A 23071-nucleotide genomic window follows, 5' to 3' on the forward strand; every position below is an offset into this window, starting at 1 on the left:
GAGAGGATTCATGACATCGCATGGTACGAAGATCCAACATGGGCAACTAGTGAATGATCTTTTGGATGCACTTACATTGCCTAAACAAGTGGCGATCGTGAAATGTAGTGCGCACCGGAAAGTGACGGATGATGTTGGTCGTGGTAATGCATTTGCGGATGAGATTGCTAAAGAAACGGCTAAGAATCTTGCGACTCGAATGTATGTTACGAGTTCAGTGAGATGGCCGGAAGAGACTGGTATGTGTGAAAATACTGTTGAGAGTGTGAAGGAAATTCAGAATGGAGCTACTGAAGCTGAAAAGACCAAGTGGAAAGAAAGTACAGGGAAATTGGATATGCATGGATGTTGGGTTGATCTGACGGAATGTCAGAGATGGATGCTTCCAGGTGCATACGTGTTAGCTGTTGTGACAATGGCTCATGGGTTGTCACATATCAGTGCGAAAGGAATATGCAAGTTCTTGTCTCCTGTGTGGAGGAATGATGGTATCGCTAAGTGTGCCGAACGAGTGGTTAAGAATTGTATGGTGTGTTTGATGCACAATCCCGGAAAGGGTACCCCCACTCCACCTGGTCATTTCGCTCCTCCTACCTGTCCCTTTGAGGTTATCCAGCTAGACTTCATCCATATGGAGAGATGCAATAACCTGAAGTATGTTTTGGTTGTGGTTTGCGCGTTCTCCAGATGGATCGAGGCCTATCCTCTCAAGGATAATACTGCCCTGTCCACTGCAAAAATCCTGTTAAAGGAATACTTCCCTAGGTATGGAATGCCGCGGATTGTGTGGTCGGATAATGGAAGTGAGTTCGTGGGAAGTGTAATGCAGAGTGTGTGTAAGGGCCTTGGAATAAAGCAAAAATTCCACAGTGCCAACCATCCTCAGGCAGCGGGTTTGGTTGAAGGGTACAATGGTACCCTGAAGCTGAAACTCGCTAAGATCCTGGCTTCGACTGGTCTGTCATGGCCTGACGCCTTGCCTCTGGCTCTCCTATCGACCAGAGCGACGGTACACTCTCGAGTAGGGCTCAGCCCATATGAGATTGTGTTCGGTCGCCCTGCGAATATTTGGGGAGTCCCGAGACCTAGGGCTTTTGATAGTCTTGAATATCCAATGTTGATCGATTATTTGTATGATTTGACCACTAAACTACGACTAATTCATCAACAGGTCTTTGAAGCTCTACCGGCGCAGACAGAGGGTCCTGGACATCAGCTCCGGCCAGGTGACTGGGTAGTCACCCGAAATTTCGGTCGGAAGCGTAATCTGGAGCCAAAATTTGTTGGACCCCATTTAGTTCTGTTGACGACGAGGACAGCGGTTCGACTGGAGGGCCGGAAGAATTGGGTCCACGCCAGTCATACAAAGAAGGTACCGATCCCCTTACCAACCGATGGTTGGGTGAGAACTGGGATTTTGGCCGAAGAGACTGAGACTCCTTCGCGTTTTGTGCCTTTCAGTGACGCTCAACTTGTGGAGGATTCGTCATTGCCAGATCCACAAGTGGAGTCATTAGTAGCAGAAAACCCAAGGTCCGACTCGTCGTCTGCTTCATTGAACACTGCTGCGCCATCTGAACAATTGTTTGTAGAGCAAACTCAACCTGGAAGAAGTCGATACTTTCTTCGTTCAAGGACTTCAAGGACTAATAAAAATTGATAGTATAGTGGTTTCGACGTTACGAATGTTATGAACAATTACATCCTTTCTTCTTAAGTTTTTCGTGTTTTCCACTGCTAAGAGACTTGTAATAAATTTGAACCTCGCCATCTGGGTTACCGTAGGGCCGTGCGGGTACTTCTTTCTGTTTAGCAGGTTTCTGACGCTAGGTTGGTTACTTTTGTCGATTCCTGGGAACTCCTGGGGATTGATAATCGCTGCTCAGAACAAAGTGCGTCAAGAACGTCACGGACGGTTTGTAGAGGATGGCATTCTCGAAGCTGGTGGAAGAAGAAAGGGTATTGGCACAGAGATCAGAGTTATTGAGGGTCGCACGAACAAAATGTTTTCTGTTTCAGGTGTTTTTGTTATTCCTAACTGTATCTATGTTATTGGTGGGCGGAGTGTATTTTGGGGTATCGCAATTCATGCCTTCTGTTTCGCCTACCTTTTCTCCTAACCTAAGTTCCCTCACTACTGTTTCCCCACATTCTTTTCATCCTTTGCCTCAACACGAACAGGTTAGACGTGCGGAATTCAGGAATAATTCCTTTGTCCAACTCCTACATCAGCATCAGTTAGTGGTGAATACTACAAATTGTTGGGTATGTGGGTTAATGCCACACACCATGGATAGGGGTATTCCGTACTTGGTCCTTCCGTACAGCTCCCAGGGTTCAGCTCGAGCATTCCAAACTATGTTTCGCAGTGCACTAGACTCCTACCCCAGTCGAGAGCCACGATCTGTCAAGTCCGGTCCTGGTCCGTACCACAAGCCTCTGGCGATGGCCATAGCAGATCTGGATAGAGATGTTTTCGATCCATCACTCATTCCAGACGAAGAAGTGCAGGCTTATAAGGATCTGAGTGAGGCTGAGTATGGTACGTCAGTGGGAGATAGACAGTTGAAGAGCTCGTCCCCGATATGGATTGTACCGCACCTTGGTAATTTCTGCTTGCAAGGTTTGGGTCGAAATCCGAGAGCACAACTTGGGAACAGTGCTTGCACGGAAACATATGTCCTACCGATGCTCTCCTCCCCTGTTTTTCTGACCGCCAAGGGCACCTATTTTGTGTGTTATGAGCGCGCATATACATGGTTACCCCGCGACTTCTCGGGTACCTGTTATATTGCGAATCTCTTACCTCCGACCTTCACAGTTGCTTCGGACTATCACAAAACCAGAGTCGTGAGAGGCGTAATCAGCAAAGAGGATACTGCTGGTCAAGAAGCAGGAGACTTCTTTAAGGGTTTCCTGCCGTTTTGGGGACCTATGGTTAATAGTAGGAACCTAAGACAATTGACCCGTGTGGTGGAATCGACTGCTAATATTACTGCAAACGCCCTTGGTAATCTAACAGCGGAACTACAGGCGGATAGACTCATGACGTTGCAGAACCGTATGGTTCTAGACGTTGTTCTTGCAGATCGAGGGGGTGTGTGTAAAATTATCCATTCTAGTTGTTGCATTTTCATCCCTGACAATGCTCCGACTGTATATCAAGCCATCTCGAAGTTGCATAAGATTTCCGAGTCCATACACGTGGACGAAGGTAATTGGACGCTTCTAGGATGGTTTTGGGGCCTGATGTCAACTTGGGGTTGGAGTATTCTGATGATTGTAGGGGCTGTTGTAGCGTTTCTGTTCACGTGTTGTCTTTGTGTGCAGTGTGGTCCTGCCTTATGTGGCCTATGTGCTGCGACGTGTATAAGGCGGCCATCTGTTACCAAGGAGACATTGATGGATAGAATGATGTTTCAGCAGCATCTGAACGATCTGATGAATATCGATATAGATTCCGATTTAGACTAGTGCTTGCCTACATGAGGGCAAAAGGAGCGTCTGAGGTTCCGTGTGAGACGGGACGGCACTTTTCGAGTGGTGACGAATATGGACGAGTGTGGTATCTATGAACCGCAAATGATGAGTACAGTGGGTGTGCGAAGTTTCGCTATGCAGCCTTGTAAGGTTCGTCTCATTTTTGTGTTCGTTCATTCGAACCCTCGGGTTCCATTTTAGATACAGCGTCCATTTTGTTTCTTGCCCTCAAGTAAGCCAGCGAACGGGCTTTTGTCCGTTTCGTGACCCTGGGACTTCCAAGATAGTACGAAGGACACGTGTTTCTTTGAGGTGACTTTACGATGAGGGGAATGACACGAGTAAGGCAGATGGCCCCGCTCGAGGCTCATCTTGCCGCTCCGGTCTATTGTTTCAGTCACGCATACATTAGACACGAGGTCTTTGATCCCTCTATCGAGTTTCCTTTATTACCCTAACACTCTTTTCTAACCTGTTGTGCATCCTCATCCTTTCCTCGCATTCTGTTTTTTTCGTCCTTCCTTAATGTGTTTATGGTTAAGAGGAAATGTGTTTATTGCGGAGGGGATATGTTTTTACAGTTGGGAACCGGCAAGACTGTTGTAATTATGTTCCGGCCTCCTGAAACATGAATGCGACCCTTTTGAAGTTTATTGTGGGAACTGAGTTAAATCTTTGTTCACTATGTTGTGCTATGGCAAAAACGTGTATAAAAGGAGCGACCCACTTCTACGATTTTGAAGCAGTCTCCGAGAACCTACACGCTGTGTACTTCTTGTGACCTCTGTATCCCTGCAGTAAATAAACGCTGATCTCTGACGTCGCTGGAAGTGTCCCGTGTCTCTGTGTTTTGTACGCCAGAACAGGTAACCCACGAAGGTTTCAGGTGTTGTCCCCTGGCACCGCTGGGTCTTAAGAAAACCCAGTCCTTCATCTGTTATGTTTGATTTCTTGCAAAAGAGTATCTGGTGTGAAATGTTTAGAGTTAAATAATAGACATTTTATTCCAGATGGTGTGTATTTTGAGATTTTTAAAAGAACTACAACTATGTCATCATCTGTGTTCTATCCTAGGTATGAGGAGTGCAGAAAATTATGTGTGGTGGATTGTTTAAGAGAATATGAGTGTAGAGATGCTGAGAACAGAAGGGATGGTCAACATCAATTGTTGATTTCTTTTGTCAAACCTTTTAGAGCAGTTAGTACTGCTACAATTTCAAGATGGGTGAGATGTGTTATGAGTCAGGCTGATGTAGATATTGAAAAATACAAAGCGCATTCTATTAGGGGTGTTATGGCGAGTAAGTCTTGTTTGAAAGGTGGAAGTCTGGAGAGTATTATGAAAGCTGCGGACCCTTGCACAATCAGCTTTTCCTGCTTGAGGAACCAGTTTAAAATCCCGAGGTCGAGGATTGACCGCAAGCGACCGTCCTTTTTGGGAATCAGGAAATACGGGGAATAGCATCCCATTTCCTGTTCCTGCTCTGGAACCAACTCTACTGTACTCTTCTGAAGCAGAATTTGAACTTCCTGTTGGAGCAGAAGATGCTCTTCTGAATAAAAACCCTGTTGCGGAGGAAAAGGTGGGGGGAAGCACTTGGAAGGATAGGGAGTACTCATTCTCCACAATGTCCAAAACCCAAATATCTATTGACACAGATCTCCATTGGAGGAAGAAAATAGGCCAACTGCCCTCCCACTGGATAAGCATGCTCTAAGATAGCTCAACTATGGCTGCTTTCATGTGACACTGGCCAGGGAGAAGAGGAAGAAGGCTGATGGGCAGCTACACGTCTCCTGCCTCTACTCCACCTACTATAACTTATGTAATGTGGATTGGATGACTGCTGCTTCTGCTATGGCTGATTTTGGCTTCTGCCTCGAAAGGAAGGGTTCTGGCTAAACCCCCAGAACGTACGAAATTGCATATACCTTTAGGCTGCGACTGAAGGCCTAAAGATCTTGCCGTTGCCTTGCTTTCCTTGAATCTCTCCAATTCAGAATCTCCCCTCTCCCAAACAGCATTGAACCATTGAATGGCAACACCATTAAAGCTGCTTGCACATCGGCAATAAGCCATACCTGCTTAACCAAGCGTGTCTCCTTGTAACAACTAAAGAATCCATCACCCTGGCGACTGAATCAGTGGCATCCAAACCCGACTGAATGACTTCATGGGCAGCCACTTGACCACCGTTCAATAACTCTGAAAAATGTCCCTGAACATCATCAGGCAACTTAGGGACCACTGTATTGGCTGATTCCATTAACGCATTGATTTATCGCCCCAACAAACAGGTAGCATTAGTTGACTTCAAAGCCATGCTACCAGAAGAAAACACTCTCTTTGCAGACTGCTCCCTTCTATTGGACTCCTTAGTTGCAGGAGTCGTTGGAAATTATCCCAGCATGAGAAGACAAGAATGGCAGATCAACAGGAGCAGGCTTATACCTTTTTGACACAGACCTAGAAATTGCAGCCGATGTCACTGGTTTTTGCTAGATTTGAAGAATCGACTCATCAAGAGCTTCTTTGAAAATCAGCAAGGGCTCTGTAGAGGAAGATGAAGAATGCAATACCTCTGTAAGCAAATGTCTTTTAAGTTCGGTAGAAGGTAAAGGTAACTCCAGCATCTCGGCAGCCTATTTAATCACAGAGTGATATGTTGTGATTTCAGGCGGTTGAATCTCTTTTGGAGACATCAATTACCATTTTGGGAAGGTGTGCAAATCACTTGCTACCTCCAGGCCTTCAAACTACGGATCCAAAGATACTATTTCACCCTCTTACATAGCTTATCATAAAAATACTGCTCCTCCTCAAAAAGCCTCTGGGGCTCTCTCCGAGGCCTATGTTTGACCATCGGCGTTGTTGAAGGTAATACCGGCAAAGTCAGCAATGGCGCCAGGGACACAGCTACCTGATCAGCAGATGTCAGTGTCATCGGAGTGGAGCGGCATGCCGTAGGCTCAACCAGCGCCGGAGACTCTCGATTAACCTCTTCCACTGGTAATGGCATAACCCATCTTGGCGTCGGAGGAGGCCAGCACACTTGGGCCATCAACATAAATGGCAGGAACGGAGCCTGCTTATAGTCTGCCGGAAAACCACCTAAAGAGTAAGATAGCGCACCCATGGGGCCCGCTGGCACACCAGATGGAGCCATCGCCCTACTGAAAATGCTATAAATAGCATTCAGAAGACTTGACGGGTAAGACCTCGAAGCTGAAAACGATGGATACTAATGCTCATATATAGGAGGCATAGGCAGCGGCAAAACTGGATCAGGAACAGACTCGGAATCAGGGAGTCTAGGTGGAGTCAAGGCTCTTGGACTCAAGGGGGACATTGTAGCGACCCCAGGAGATGTAGTCAGAGTCATCTCACCTCGGTCTTCATGAGGCTTCGAACTTCAGGGAGTCATCTTAAGCACCAAAGACAGTCATCGTGAGGGTCTGTGATTGACATTTGACCCTCACATTCCCTGCAAAGCTGCAATCCAGACTTACTCGGAGGTGACATTCTAACTTTGTAACAGCGTTGCAATTTTCTGGAACAAATTTTGCAACAGCTTCTAGTACTATGGAAAGCCTAGAAAAAACCATTAAGCGTCAAAGGCGCAGAAAAAAAGAGAACTGACGTCAGCACACCAATGAGGGCTTCTTATGGCTCCGAAGATATCAGGCAGGGAAGCATGTGGAGCCGTGGCATTATGACATCCTCATCGACATGGGAGAGCTGTAAACAAAACTTTCCGTGGAATGCTGGCGCATTGGGATATTCCAAAGTGGAGGAATCAACAGGTAGATGTATTCATCAGAAATAAACCTCCTGTTCAAAGTTAATTTAATTTAGAGAACCCTGATCCCATCACTCACCAAATAATGTAGCCGCTTCTGAGGCACTTAGGCTAAACTGTGATTCAAGAATCTTGGGTCCGAATGTTGACATCCCAGCAATGAGTGTTGCTTCAGTTGCACCAGCTAGGCATAGGAAGACAAATGTTGGGTTTTTCAGCAGCAAGAGTACTGATCTGGCAAAGACAAATGATAAAAGAGGAAACGTTTTATGTGAATTTATATCTGTTACATTAATCATCGGGTGTCGTTTTCAGTGCTTCAGTCTTGCATACAGAAGCTAGTCCACCAGACAGAAACTTCGGTAGTGAAGCAGGAACACACAGAGAAGAGTCTGATGGGCAAGAGAGCACAAAGCAAAACAACACACACTAAAGGGAAGCACACAATCAGGAGAGTGTAAAGCAGTAAATAAGGGACACAGCAAATGAGAAACTAGCAGTCAGTATCTCAATGCAAGTGCCATGCTCTGGAACTCTGTCTCACTCACTGTGTGTAACACCAGCTTCCTGGAGCAGAACTGTTTTTTAATCTCACTTCTTGGAGTACAGACTTACTAATTTTATGCAAGTTCCACAACTTGGTGAACAGTCTCACTCACTTGGTTCGAGCTCCACATCCTGAAGTGCAATCTCACTCACTGGGTGTGAGTTGCACACCTAGGTGCAAGTTTCTGTCATTGGGTGTGTCTTATACCATGGTGCACAGTCTCTCACTTTAGGTTTGAATCTATAACCTTGTAGTATAGTTTCTCTCATTGTTTGCAAATCTCAAACATTTTGGCACAGCATTTGTCATTCGGTGCAAGTTTCAAGCGTTGAAGCACAGGATCAATCATGGGGAGCCAGTTTCACTTTTTGTAAAGCAGTTTCACTCACTGTTTGAAAGTCTCACTTCTTGCTGCACAGCCTGCTCATTTGCGTTGAGCCTCACACCTTGATGCACAGTTCCTCTGCCAGGGTGCGAGGATCACCCTTTGGAGCACAGTCTCAATCGTTAGGTGTGTCACCGTGTGCAGGGCAGTTAGGCTTTGACTAACTGTAAATCTTACATCTTGGAGCACAATCTCCAAAACTTACAGTTCAAGGATGCAAATGTCAAAGTCGGTCTCCCTCAAGTGGTGTGGGTCCCACAACATAGCGCTGTCTGACTTCCAAATCTCGGAGTACTATCTCACTGACTGGATGAGTCTCACATCCCGGAGAAAGGTTTGTGTTATGCACTGGTCTCCGGCCTGTTGGGAGGATTGTGTGCTTGAGATTCAAGAGCAGTAGCACTGGGCTTCCTTGTTGGAAATTTCTGATCCAACCTTAGCACTTACATGTCCAAGAGACCCTCATTACATAACTCTCGAAAGTCTTTTCTGATTTTTTAGAAAATTATACATGCACCTCTCCACAAACATCCACAAGGAACTAACAAAAAGGCCTAATTTGGAGGAGTTGCTCAGTCTTCATGGTTATGGTAGTCATGCCAAAACAATTCTATCCAGCACTGTCCTTCCTCCAGCCTGTTTCATTTTGGTGAACATGATGGCAGAGCAGAAGCATACTTCTTCCTCTCAGCACGTACAATAATGGAATTTAGCTTTAGTCCACTCTTGTCAGCTTATTTTTCTTATGTCAGATGTGATATTGTTCCTTGGTTTCACCAAAGGGAAGAGAGGTTTGGATGAAGCACATTGTTGTAGCATCTCAAAGATGACTGAGGATCTAGCGGTGGGCAGTGGAAGACTACAGTGCTCTACTAGTAAGAACACTTAGAGTGATTTTGAAAAGGTCCATGCATAGGAGTCATATGCTAGTTTGCTGGAGCATTATCAGGAGGCAGAATTAAAGAATTCTGGAGCCGAGCTACCAAGTTCAATAATTGTAAGTTGCATGATACTGCCTTAAGCCAAGCTGGCATGTCAATCACCTGCTTGGTTACTCTCATAAGGAAGGCAGATCTCTAAATACCACTGGTAAGGCCTTCACAGGGCAATTTAGATCATTCTTATCTTGGCCTGTGTCAATATTATATTCACCTTTTGGATCAAGGGTCCTTAAGAAAATGAAAATGCATTGAGAGATACTTCTGGCTAGTTCATCAAAAGTATATTATGTTTTACACTTTTAGCCATTGTGCAAAGGTCTTTCTGCGCCCAACGGCAGTGATGGAATATTTGCATGACTTTGTCACAGATGACCCTTTGTTAGCTTTCTGTAAAGTTTCTGTTTAAAGAGTGTCAGCTTGTTTGTTTTTGTTCCAAAGAACTTTAAGAACAGGTGAATTAACATCAGATCTAGTATGCTTATGTGATACAACTGAATCTGCAGCTCAATAAAGCAGACTCCCCATCAACTTAGAGAGGCAGCAATCAATATGGTTTGAGATAGGAGTAGCTGCTAGAAGAACAAGTTACTTACCTTCGGTAACGATGTATCTGTAAGAAACATTAGTTAGTTAGATTCCTCACCTTAGAATATCCCCAGGCATCAGGCTGGATCCGGAAAGATTTTTGTAGCAATACCCCTTGCGCGTCGGTAGGCGTCGTCTGCGGCTCCGCGTCCGTCGTCGGCGTCATGCGCCGGAATGACGTCGTCGAAGTACTTAGACGCCGCCCTCGCGCGCTGACGTCAGTTCTTATACATAGCTTTCCGCGCCAGGGCGCTGAGCCATGCAAGAGACCGACACTGGTGCCAAAAAATCTAGGGCCCTGAAAGGGAGAACCTTAACCCTAGATGTCGGGTCTCAGAACGGGGAGGCTGGGTGAGTCGGTGAGGAATCTAACTAACTAATGTTTTTTACAGATACATCGTTACCGAAGGTAAGTAACTTGTTCATCTGAAAGAAACACGTTAGTTATATTCCTCACCTTAGAATAGATACCCCAGCAATACCAAGCCCGGAGGTGGGTCTGCGAACCAAGATCACACCAGAAAGTCCTGGAGAACAGAACGGCCAAAGCGGCCATCTCTCCGGACTTGGCTGTCCAGGCAATAGTGCTTTGCAAACGTGTGCAGTGAAGCCCACGTCGCCGCCTGACAGATGTCCTGCAAGGGGACTCCCCGACCCAGGGCAGTTGTCGCCGCTGTGGCCCGGGTGGAATGGGCTCTCTGTCTCAGCCCAACAGGAGGGACCTTTTTCGCCAAGGAATAGCAGAGTTTAATACACAACACAACCCATTGCGAGATGGTCCGTTTGTGTACAGCTTTACCCTTCTTAGCACCTACATATTCAACAAAAAGTTGGTCGTCCACCCGGAACTGTTTTGTGCGGTCCAAATAAAAGGACAGCGCACATTTTGGGTCCAGACGGTGGAGCCTCTCTTCATCTTTTGAAGGATGCGGAGGCGGAAAGAAGGTGGGCAGCGTGACAGATTGCCCGATGTGAAAGGGAGTCACGACTTTAGGAAGAAAAGAAGGACGTGTCCGGAGGACAACCTTATCCGGATGAACCGAAATGAAGGGAGGCTTAGCTGACAGAGCCTGGAGCTCACTCACTCGCCTAGCGGAGGTGATAGCCACCAGGAAGGCAGTAGACGAATGGGACAGTTGTGAAGGGGCTCAAAGGGAGCGCACATCAGAAAAGTGAGAACAAGGTTCAAGTCCCACTGAGGCATTACGAATGGAACAGGAGGGAACATATGAGTAATGCCCTTGAGAAAACGTGAAACAACAGGGAACTTGAAAAGAGAAGGCTGATCAGGAAGCCTTAAGAAAGCAGAGATTGCAGCAAGATAACCCTTCAAGGTGCCCAGAGCAGAGCCCTGCTGGGCTAAAGAAAGAAGAAAGAGGAGAACCTCAGAAAGAGGGGCAGAAAGGGGATCCACAGCCTTTGCTGTGCACCATGCCAAAAATTTGTTCCACCGGCAGGCGTATACCGTCTTTGTGGAGGGACGCCTGGCTGCCAGAATGACATCACAGACTTCAGGAGGCAAGTCAAATGTCATCAACTGTCGCCGCTCAATCTCCACGCATGGAGGTGGAGGCTGGACAGGTTCGGGTGGAGGACCATCCCCTGCTGCTGCGACAGAAGGTCCTCCTGAAGAGGCAGTCGTATCGGGGGATCGATGGACATACTGAGTAGCTCAGGATACCAGTACCTTCGTGCCCAATCCGGAGCCACCAAGATGACTTGGGCCCGGTCGTGCCTGATCTTCTTCAGCACTCTGGGCAGAAGTGGTATAGGCGGAAAGGCGTACAACAGACCGCAACTCCACTCGCGACGAAAAGCGTCTCCGAGCGAGTGCCGCCTTGGAAATTCCAACGCGCAGAACTGCTGACATTGCGCGTTCTCTTCGGTGGCGAATAGATCTAACCAAGGCTCTCCCCACTGCAGAAAGAGACCTTGCGCCACGTCCGAGTTCAGACGCCATTCATGATCCATCATGCACCGGCGGCTGAGTTCGTCTGCTCTGGCGTTCAGAGAGCCCGCCAGATGTTGAACCACCAAGGTGATGCCCTGATGTTCCAGCCATGTCCAGAGGCGCAGAGCCTCCTGACAAAGGGTCCACGACCCCACCCCGCCCTGTTTGTTGCAATACCACATGGCGGTGGTGTTGTCCGTGAACACCTGCACGACACTCCCCCGAACAGTGGGAAGGAAGGCTTTCAGTGCAAGTCGGATCGCCCTTAGCTCCAATAAGTTGATATGGAGTCGAGTCTCCACCGGAGACCAGAGTCCTCTGATCTCCGCCTCTCCCATATGGCCCCCCCCATCCCAGGAGGGACGCATCCGTCACTACGACATGCTCCGGTTGGGGTAGGGAGAGGGATCTGCCGCTGACCCAATCGCGATTCGTGGGCCACCACTGCAGCTGGTGCGCAGTGCCCTCCGAGATCAAGACATGGTCAGACAGGTTGCCTCGAAGCTGGGCCCACTGAAACTTCAGGTCCCACTGCAGAGCCCGCATCCGCCACCTGGCGTGAGGTACCAACAGGATGCAGGAGGCCATCAGCCCCAGAAGCCACAGCACCAACCTGACCGAAACCCAGGACAGAGGCCGGAAGATGGAAATCAGGGCCTGAATGTCCAGGACCCGCTGTTCCGGCGGATAGACCCGGAACTGTGCCGAATCGAGAACCGCCCCAATTAAAAGGAGCTTCTGGGAGGGACTCAGGTGCAACTTCGGCACATTGATGGAGAACCACAGCGAGTGCAGGAGGTCGGCCGTAGTCTGGAGGTGGGAGACGACTTGCTGGGGCGAGGCCACCTTCAACAGCCAGTCGTCGAGATAGGGGAAGACTGGAACCCTTGATCTACGCAGATGAGCTGCGACCACCGCCATCACTTTTGTGAACACCCAAGGGGCACTGGTGAGGCCGAAGGGGAGCACGGTGAACTGAAAGTGCTCCTGACCCACCGTGAACCGCAGGTAACGCCGGTGGGCCGGCAGGACGGGGATGTGGAAATAAGCGTCCTGCAAGTCCAACGCTACCATCCAGTCTCCAGGGTCTAGGGCAGCCAGAACCTGAGCTAAAGTGAGCATCTTGAACCGGTCCTTCCGGAGGAAGGAGTTCACGCTCCTGAGGTCCAAGATCGGGCGTAGGCCCCCTTTGCCCTTCTTGGGAACCAGAAAGTAGTGGGAATAACAACCACGACCTACTTCTGGACCAGGAACGCGCTCAACGGCCTCTTTGGACAAGAGGGCCGAAACTTCCTCTCGAAGAAGATGCAAATGATCCCCCGACATACGGTGGTTCAGCGGTGGCATGGCTGGAGGGGTCGTCTCTAAGGGGAGGGAGTAGCCCCTTCGGACGATTTGTAGCACCCACCTGTCCGACGTGATGGAGCGCCAGTGGAGCAGGTGATGGCGAACTCTGCCGCCCACTGGCGTTGAATGGGCCTGAAAGCTCGGACTAGGAGGGCTTTGGGGCGGATGCTGCCGGGGTGGATGTGGACTGACCGGCACGTTGACCTCCAGTACCGCCGGGCGGACGTGAGGAGGTGCCCCTTCCTTGGCCACGAAAGGGACGAAAGCCGGAAGTTTGCGGCCGCGGGGCCGAAAGACCCAAGGACTTGGCCGTGGCCCGGGAGTCCTTGAACTGAGCCAGTGCACTGTCCGCCTTCTCACCAAAAAGGCGAGTGCCATCAAAGAGCATGTCCATGAGGGAACTCTGGACATCCCCCGAAAATGACGTGGACCTCAGCCAGGCGTGATGCCGAAGCGCCACCGTGGTGGAAATCGCCCGACCCAGCGAGTCCGTGGTGTCAAGTCCACACTGTATGGCATGCCGTGCTGCATCTCGACCGTCAGCAAGTGCTTGAGCGAGTTGTGCCCGGGCCTCCACCTGGCACAAGGGCAGCACGTCCTCCACCGTATCCCACAAAGAGTGGGAATAACAGTCCAAAAGGCAAGCGGTATTTAAAGACCGCAGCCCCAAACTCAGGGACGAGAACAGTTTCTTGCCAAACTGTTCCAACCTCTTGGATTCCCGATCCGGAGGAGCGGACGTGAAGGAGGATTGGGAGGTTGAGGCCTGGATAACCAGGCTCTCGGGGGTGGGGTGTTGGGAGAGGAAACTGGGCAACGTTACGGTCGCCAGGAGGAACTGTGGAGGGCTTGGACCAAGAGCCCTGTAGAACGTCTATGAGGGCCTCATTAAACTGCAGCAGAGGCTCAGTGGAGCTTGCTGTTGGTTGAAGGACCTCTGTGAGGACGTTAGTCCTCACGGCCACAGCAGGCAACTCCAGCCCTAGGGCTGCGGCCGCCTTGCGCAGCACCACTGAAAAGGCTGCACCCTCCTCCGAGGCCACAGTCGGAGGAGAGATTAAACCAGCGTCCGGGGAGGTATCCAGACCGCTGGCATCCCCCAGTTCGTCTGCCCAGTCCTGTGAAAGTTGACCCTGGAGGGCCATAGGGTCCTCAGACCCCTCCCAGTCGCCCCCGTCATCCGATTCCTGATAAACAGGAGGAACGATCGGAGGCGGACGGTAGATGAAACGGTCATCCATCGACGTCGGGTGCAGCGCCGGACGGCGCCGTGCCGGCGTCGGGTCCAGACAGGGGCTAAACCGGGGAACGGCGTCGTCCGGAGACGGCGCCGGAGGTGGAACCGGTGTCGGCGCCGGCGGAGGAGGCATCGTGAGGTCGACCGGCGCCGACCGAGATCCAGGCCTGGATCCCTCGGGGACCTGCGGCATCAGGGCCGGAGCCGCCGTCACGCGAGGTCGCCCAGTCGAACCTGCGGGGCCCAAAGGCGCGCCTACAGGCGTCGACGGCGGAGCCAGGCCCCTCATGGCCGAGAGGAAGGCACTGACCTCCGCTGGAGTCGCGTCAGACCCAGGGACCGGCGGGTATGGGGACGGACACGGCTCCTGCGGCTCCGACGGAGCCGCGGGGGTGGGACCACCCTGACCCTCAGCGGAGTCACGCGACCGGCGAGGGGAGTCCGAAGAGCGATGTCGTCTCTTGGACTTCTTGGAGTGGAGTGCTTCGACTTACCCGAAGACCCCGACGTGCGATGACGATGACTGCGGCTCCGCGATCGGTTCTTGGACCTCCTCCTGGACCGGGAACGAGAGCGGCGCGGAGCCGAGTGCCGAAGCTCGAGAAGCTTACGGGACCGCTCCCGCCTCGCTTTCGACGTCAAGGCCTGGCAATCGAGGCACGACTCCGCGTCATGGTCTGCCCCAGGCAATAAAGGCACCGGCGATGGTGATCCGTCACCAACATCAGGCGATGACAGGCGTCACAGGCCTTGAAACCAGGCATCCTACCGGCACCAGAGTCGAGTCGATAGACCAAAAGAAGTAAAAAAAGTTAGTCAAAAAATGACTAGGGGTAAGCTCTTCCCGGATCGGCGCTTACTGGCGCTGAAAAAAGAAGAACTGACGTCAGCGCGCGAGGGCGGCGTCTAAGTACTCCGACGACGTCATTCTGGCGCACGACGCCGACGACGGACGCGGAGCCGAAGACGACGCCTACCGACGCGCAAGGGGTATTGCTACAAAAATCTTTCCGGATCCAGCCTGACGCCTGGGGATATTCTAAGGTGAGGAATCTAACTAACGTGTTTCTTTCAGATTGGAACTGCTTTAATAATGCACTTTTTAAAACAGGGAAATTATTAATTTTGATGGAATCTACAATTTTAGCACTATAATGCATAAACAAGTATTGGCAAAGCCAATATGTCTCACTTTTATGAGTGCCAGGTTATTGACTTTGCCAAATGTTGTTTTAAAAACTCTAAATACTGAAGACGCAGTAAACACATCCACTGCTGTATCGAACCTGAACTGAAGTCTAAGTTTAGACCTGAGGTCCAAGTATAAACCTGAAATCTAAGGGCCCAATTCACAAAGGTACACGTAGACTACAAGTTTACGTTTAGCTTTGTGGAGGTAAACTTAGACTCCATATACTTCAGGTCTAAACTGAGACTTTGACCCTTATACTTCAGGTCTAAACTGAGACTTCAGTGGTAAACTTCGGGTCTAAGTGTCCCTTTGTGAAATGGGCTCTTAATTCAGTATTTTGATTCTTTATTAACCGCAGGGTTTGTTAGTCGAATACTTATCAGGCAGAAAAGTGAACAGAATTTAAAAAACCTTTTGCGTGTGATCCAGCTTTAAACTAACAAAGAGAGCTATACGTAGGCACTTAAAACAACATAACAGATGTGTTAGGCCGTCAACAATGAACTGTCAGGCAAAAGCTTTCCAAGGCCTAATCAACTTTCCAAGCAACTCGGAACTGAAACTGCCTTTTTGGTTTGCTACAGAAGCCCCGTGAGCAGATTTATGGGCCTCTGGTGGAAGATGAATCTCCTTTTTGGAGATGAGTGCAGCTGTCTGCCTGTCCATAGAGCAATAAATGTTGCCTCTGTGTGCCCAGACCTGGGTTTAATTGCAACCTACGGAACACAGGCGATAAAACAAACACAACCTGATACAATCTGCTCTTAAATCAAACCCCTGCAAAAATCTACCTGTGCTTTTACAGATGACCTGTGAGAGAAGTGGAGAGCATCACCAAGTGTGCAGGCATGTGTGAGGGAAGCAACACTAGGAAAAGAGAGTAGAAAAACACATGAATTTCCATAAAGCGCTGAAAAAGAAAAAGTAGCTCCCTTAAGTGAGCCATTTAAGGATACAAGTCATCCAATCAAAGAGATGGTAAAGAGAATCTGCTGCAGGGGAGAAACAAATTCAGAAAGAGTAAGGTAAGCCGTTAAAATAAGCTAGCAAATGAGAGTGACAATAAAGTCAACCAATGGTAAGCAACAGATGGCTGTATGCCCACTGTGTGTTTTTAGTAATTCCACAAGAGGTCTTCCACAACCAGGCAGCTAAAAGGTGTCTAATAGGTAAGGCTTTAACATAATGTGCTGTATTTTGAGTTATTTTCAGATGCCTTGTCTTACATATCCGTTCCAAATTTCTGAATGAATGCTAAAAATGCTAAACACAAAAAGAAATCTAAAAACCTGGCACAGAAATGTGAGCATAATTCACTGGTGAGAGGGCACAGAAATACTTAATGACATGCTCTTATTCTCATTGCAAAGGTGTGAATAAAAGTAAAATGGTCTTCCTAGATTACCAAGTGCTGACTTGATTGGTCATAAATGCTAGAGTACAGAGTTGGAGTCTGACATTGGCTACATATAGAAGAAGGAATTGAGGTGTGAAGAGACAAAATATGTGGAGACGTTGAGTGGGATTTTATGTGAAGGGCTAGAAACCTCTTGTAATTGAAAATTTGCCTCTCCTTTGAAAGATACATTTTTGCTAGGTTTGTGCTCTTAAGTAGTGAATATTTTGCAGTAGGGAAGCTGTAAACTGGTAGAACTTGGTGCGGAGAACCAGACCTGGTTGACATTGATGCATGACGGACTTTGTCTCAGAGAGAGAAACAAAGAGGAGGCAGACTCTCAGCAGTGCTGAGACTCACAACCACCCAGCAGTAAATTGTGTCTCTTTAGAGGGTCTTTCTTTTTCTGTGAGGCAAAATTTGATTTATCTGCTTGGGTCAATCATACCCAGGAGACAATTCCATTTGTGTTTCCATCAACTGTCAAATTATGGATCATCTTGCCAATTGCTGAAGATGGCGGTGGCGGCGGAGCAACATCGAGCCTGAGGAGCTCTACTCGCCGTGGCTGAAGAATAGTGCTTCCCTTCGCGTGTGGGGCCATTGGAGGCTGGTCGCGGGTGCTGGAGCCCCGGTGCCGGTCGTGACCTCTCCTGGGATATCATCTGCCCGCCGCGAGTCTGAGTCAGATGGTCTGAAGATGCGGCATGATCGGGCCGGACCCCGCAAGGTAACTACGGGCGGTGTGAGAGGACGCCAGGTGACACAGACTGGCTGGAAGACGCGCTATCATGGCTTAGGGGGCCGAGCGAGATTTCGGTCGAGGTTCCGGTCGTGCAGAGGTAGCCTGGAGGCGCACTTGAGGGGGCGAAGAGAGTGGGAGGCCTGGCGCAGAAGGCACTGCGAAGGGACCCCAGACCGCTCTGCCCTCATTGAAGCGGTGCTACTCCCCGGGAAGGCCCAATGAGTTTTGTAGAGCAGCGGAGGAGGTGACAGGACAGGTCCTTCCAGATTCTGATCCTGATTATGATTCTGGATTGGACCGGACTGGGTTGGATTGCCGGATTGCCAGAGCGGGCGCCTGAGGCAGCACTCGAGGCCGGAGTGGCGCCGATTTGGATAGGGAGCGGGACTTACCTGCCAGAGGAGCAGAGGATCAGCAGGCCTGGCCAGACGCCCAGGACAAGGTAAAGGCTTGTGAGCCCTACGCATTGCCTTCTTTCTGCCCGGCAAGGGGGGGGTCCCACGCAGGAACAGCAGCCAGCAGCCCTGGTGAGCCAGCAACACAGATGGGGATGGGGGTGGAGAAGTGTGGCTCACTGGTTAGAGTAGGCAGACCTGGAAGCAGAGGTCAGCCCGGGACTAGGGTTCAATTCCCGGCTCGGCTGGGTCTTGAGTCCATGAATTGTCCATGGACTCGATAATTCTCGCTCCAGTGCATACTCGATTCATGGGTTCACACTCTGCGACTCTGGGCAATAGCTTGCTTAATCTCCACAATGGCCCCTCGCGGCGGGATGCCTGGCTTTCACCTTGTGGATGCCCTGCTGGGTTATCTCACAGGGGAATACCAGGACGGGTTCCCTAAGCAAGCGCTTAGAGACCGGTTGGTGATTTGCGCTATATAAATATCTGCACATTTACATTTACATTCGGTCCCCCAGCAGGCCCCCGGTGAGCATTCGGCGCAGGAAGTGACGCTATCCTTCCTGCGCCCTTATAGCACCCCAGGCACTCCCGCAGTGCATCCGAGCCCGTCAGAGCTCATCAGAGGCCGGACTGAGGCCAGGCTATTAACATTAACATTCACAGGACGGGTCTGGTTGTGGCCAAAGGACAACTTGCTGAACTTGATTTGGACTGTGCTTGTAAGGTATTGGGTCTGAATTACGTCATAGGCAGAAAGAAGCCGGGCTGGCTATACTGTCTTATTGTCTTACTGTCTAAATGTGATTGTTAGGTACCTAGCCCTGAACCCTGAAGGTTTTACTCAATAATATTTCTTATTTGACTGTTACTATCTTGTGCTGTGTTGTAAGGCAGGGTTTTAATCAAACATGACAAAACCTAAGAATGGTCAAAGGGTTGGTCAAGGGGTTGTAGTTACACTAGATGCCTTCTTATCAAGGGCTGAATCTGCTCTCATGCACGAAATTGAATTAACGGAGCGCAGATTATCCCTGGATCCTCAAGTGCTATCTGGTCGTCATACCCTCAGCACTTTAAGCCCACAAACGAACCTGGTTGACGAAGCACCACAAACTAGGAGGTCACATTCCCCAAGCCCTGAACTTGCTAATGTCCAGGTTACTTCAGTTATGCCAAATGTAGTTACGAGAGCCCCGAAATCTAAATCAAAAGGCGGTGGTAGCTCTGCGCCCCCGCCAAAGTAAAAGAAAGGGCAGGTAGTAATTAAGTCGTACAAACAAAGCCACCTCACATCTAAACTTCTAGGTGGTAGGAGCAACCAAGTGGACAGGGAGACTACACCTGAAGCCAACCAAGTCATAGCTCCAGTTGAGGTGGTTCCTGAGCCGACTTTAATTCACAACTTGGAGGAGGGTTTCTGGGATACATTGTAAACTGTAATTACAGCTCTCTTAAATCCCATCCTTCAAAAATTAACGGATATCGAAAGCAGGTTATCATGTTTAGAAAAACAATCACCTAGTGTTCCCTCATTGCCTATAGAGCACAGACCTAGGCTAAATAAGCCCATGGGTGGAGTCAATAGAGGGGGTGTTTACAACCCATAACCTTCTCGGAGAACCATGACACCAGAGGGGTCCCACCAAGGGAAACCGGAATGTAACTGTCCACAAGACACTGTGTCTTCATTTCAGACAGAAGGATCCTCCCAAAGTGATTGTCAGTTTGTAAATCCCCTGAACACTGATCAAGTGAAAAAGGCTCGTAACAATGTTGAGGAGAGGCCCCAAAGCTCACGTACCCTTGTAGATTATCACTCAGGTCATTCCCCTTTCAGTGGCACTAATTCAAACTTACATCTGTCTCCAGAAACAACACCTTATATTGTCGTTTTAGCTAATGTCCCCCCATTGGTGCCTGGTGAAAGAGAAGACTAGCCATCTCTGAGGAATAAGTCTTTGCATTGTGTTAACGCAAAGACAGGTATAAATAATAATCTACTATTTTCTGAGTTTAAGATGGCACGCAGGGTTAGGTGGGTGGGTTCAACAAATAAGTCACTGACGAGGATTGCATTGTATTGACCTTCAGGCCACCAGGCCTGGTAAGATTCATTTTAGATAGGATGGCTGACCAACCTATGAAGGAATTAAAGATCTCTATATTACAATTGGGTTTTTTTTATCGACCACCTAGACTGCGACCACATTTAGTGGAAGAAGAGAGCTCATTAAGGACAAAACAGTATCCACAGTTTCCACCCTAGTATCATGAAAATCGCTTTGAGCCGCCAAGTGGTCTTGCTGATATAGATTGACTAAAGCTAAAAACGAGTGCATCCAAGGACAATACCCATGTATCTGAGATTATTCCCAATACTTGTGGGAGTGATAAAGAGAATACACTCCCCATAGACCCTAAACACAGCTATTGCTCCCCGCAGCTGTACCATAATAGAAGCTTGGAAATAGCTGGGACTATTGGGATAGATTCTAATGCCACTCAAGCTGAACGATCATCGGATAGTGGGGATGGCAACCCATTACATGTGCAAAATTGCCAACCTAATAGCCGCAGCCTGCGTCTAATTTCTTAGAATGTTGCAGGCATTTCTCGAAGGTTATTAGACAAGACATGGTTCCAGTATGTCAAAACATTTGACATTATTTGTACACAAGAAACTTGGAGCAGGGATGATGTCTCTCTGGACGGATACAACGCATTAACTGTCCAAGCTGAACCATCATTGGTAGGGAGGGCAAAGGGAGGCCTCGTGACCCTAATTTTGGTACGGTATGAGTCGCTAAGAATAGAAAAAGTAATTGAATACCCATGGTATCAGCTGATCCTGTGTTTTAATTTGATTAATTTACCCATATTATTAGTCAATTGGTACTACAATATTTTTGATACACAAAATGTTGCAGTTATCAATTCGCTTGACATGGAGATTGTTAAGGTAGCAGTGAAGGTCTTCCCTTTGTGTATTATTTGGGTAGGAGATTTCAACTGCACCTTATGGCAGCATAGCGGGAGCAAGGTTTGTGGGTTAGTAGATACTGATGATCAACCTATGACCCACTTTAAACATACCATACAGGGTAACGCCTTAAACTCCACTATTGTTGTGAATGACCTACGTATGATTGACACTCTGGTTAGCACCCCAGTGGTGCAATATCCGACATTTCAGGGGTGGGTTGTGGGGGGGGGGGGGGGGTCATGTAAGCACTATTGATTTTATACTGATTTCTAGTAGGTACTCACACCTTGTTGATAACTTTGCGGTTGAACCCAACCCTGCCAGTGATCATAACCCCCTTACTTCTTCCTTACATATTGAGGCACGAAAGGGCAAGGCCTCTGATTGCCTAATGAACTATAATCGCAACCAAGGGATAAGGTTCAAATGGAACGCGATAAATTATAAGGATTTTGAGGAGACTATTATTAAAACAAATCTAACTCAAGTAATGACCTGCTTAACCGATACTTCACAGCCAGATGCAATAATACAAAGTTTTGAAATTATTTGTGATGACGTGGCTAAGAATTTGCTCAGACCAGAAGGAAAAGGCAGTCTCCCCGAAATAAGATGGTTCAATACCGAGTGTTCGGCGGTGCAAAATAAATTGAAAAAGGCATTACATAGTGTCCCCGAGATAGAGATATGAAAAAAGTAGCAAGGCAGACCTATAAAAAGGTAATTGAGCAGAGAAAGGATGAATTGAGAAGGCAGGCCTGGGATGATCTTGAAAGAGCAAGTGCCCTGAAGGATTCTAGGAGCTTTTTGGAGGAGCTAAATTGCCCCCTTTTTACTAATGAAAAAAGGAGCATGGATACTAATATAACGGGGGTGGTTTGGGAGACCCACTTCTCCAATATATTTAACCCAAAGAGCGTTTCACCAAGTGAATGCGAGGACGAAATAAGTATCAACATACAAACTGCACAACAGCTTAGTGCATCACTTTCTTTAAGCGAAGTGGAGGAGGCCCTGAGAAAGGGTATTCCCGTAAAAGCTCCAGGGCCAGACGGTGTGCCCCTGGATTTATTTAAAAGCAACCCAAAAATATGGGCCCCACTGTTACTTAAGGTTTTTAAAGCAGCAGTCATGGGCCGTATTCCATCATCATGGAAAAGAGCAGTGGTGGCTCCGATTTTTAAAAAGGGAAATAGAAATGACCCTACATGCTACAGGCCGATTTCTTTAATCGATGCTTCATGCAAGTTGCTGGGAAGGGTAATTCTTGCACGCCTGGAGTCATGGGCCAATACTTCTGGCATTATAGTGCCTCAACTTGTCTATGATTATGGGCAAGTACATGAAGGCCAGGGGTGTTTCAATCCATCTGGCCTTCATGGAGTTGTCCAGTGCTTTCAACATGGTTTGTCGGGGAAAGCTGTGGTCAATTATGGACACTAAGGGATTCGAGGAACCACTTGTCACCCTGTTGCGTGGATTACACGCATCTACTACTGTAGCTATCCGGTATTGCCCAGGGGGGGAAAAGACCCAATTGCCTCAACCGAGGGAGTGTGCCAGGGCTGTATATTGGCTCCCTTCTTATTTTTAATATATACTAACGCCTTAGAATTTTTTTTACTACAACAACACTTGGATTTTCCGAGAATAGGAGGCAAACAGGTACCTTTATTGTCCTATGCGGACGATACAGTCCTGATGACCTTAACAGCCAATAGCCTACAAAAATGTTTGAATGCATTCGCTGAGTTTATGACAGGACTGGACCTTATGGTTAATTTTAGTAAAACTTTTATTATGGTCTGCCGTCCAAACAAAACTAAAACACTTAAATATACAGTAAGTGATATTGCTTTTGACAAAGTGCCAAATTTTACCCACTTGGGGAACCTTTTTAATAGTAAACTAAGTTGGGACCACTTGATTACGACAAGGTTACAACAAACTAGTAGAACTATAGAGGGGCTTTTTCGATTTGCCAGCAAACTTGGTCATAAGCCGGTAGCTGAATTGAAAACATTGTATAAAACCAAATGTCTGTCAGTGGCCACCTATGGGGCAGGAGTATGGGGATA

At 48.3% G+C, this 23071-nt stretch overlaps 1 protein-coding gene across 1 annotated transcript in view; it reads right to left on the minus strand.

Annotated features, from left to right (window-relative positions):
• Window positions 1-23071, minus strand: part of SLCO4A1 (solute carrier organic anion transporter family member 4A1) — a 641539-nt gene that overhangs the window by 255705 nt on the left and 362763 nt on the right. The window contains exon 6 of the mRNA XM_085619749.1: window positions 7360-7514. Coding sequence (XP_085475875.1) covers window positions 7360-7514 — 155 coding nt within the window. The remainder of the gene's footprint in view (window positions 1-7359; window positions 7515-23071) is intronic.

The sequence above is a fragment of the Triturus cristatus genome, chromosome 7 (assembly GCF_964204655.1).
Source record: "Triturus cristatus chromosome 7, aTriCri1.1, whole genome shotgun sequence".
Taxonomy (NCBI): Eukaryota; Metazoa; Chordata; class Amphibia; order Caudata; family Salamandridae; genus Triturus; species Triturus cristatus.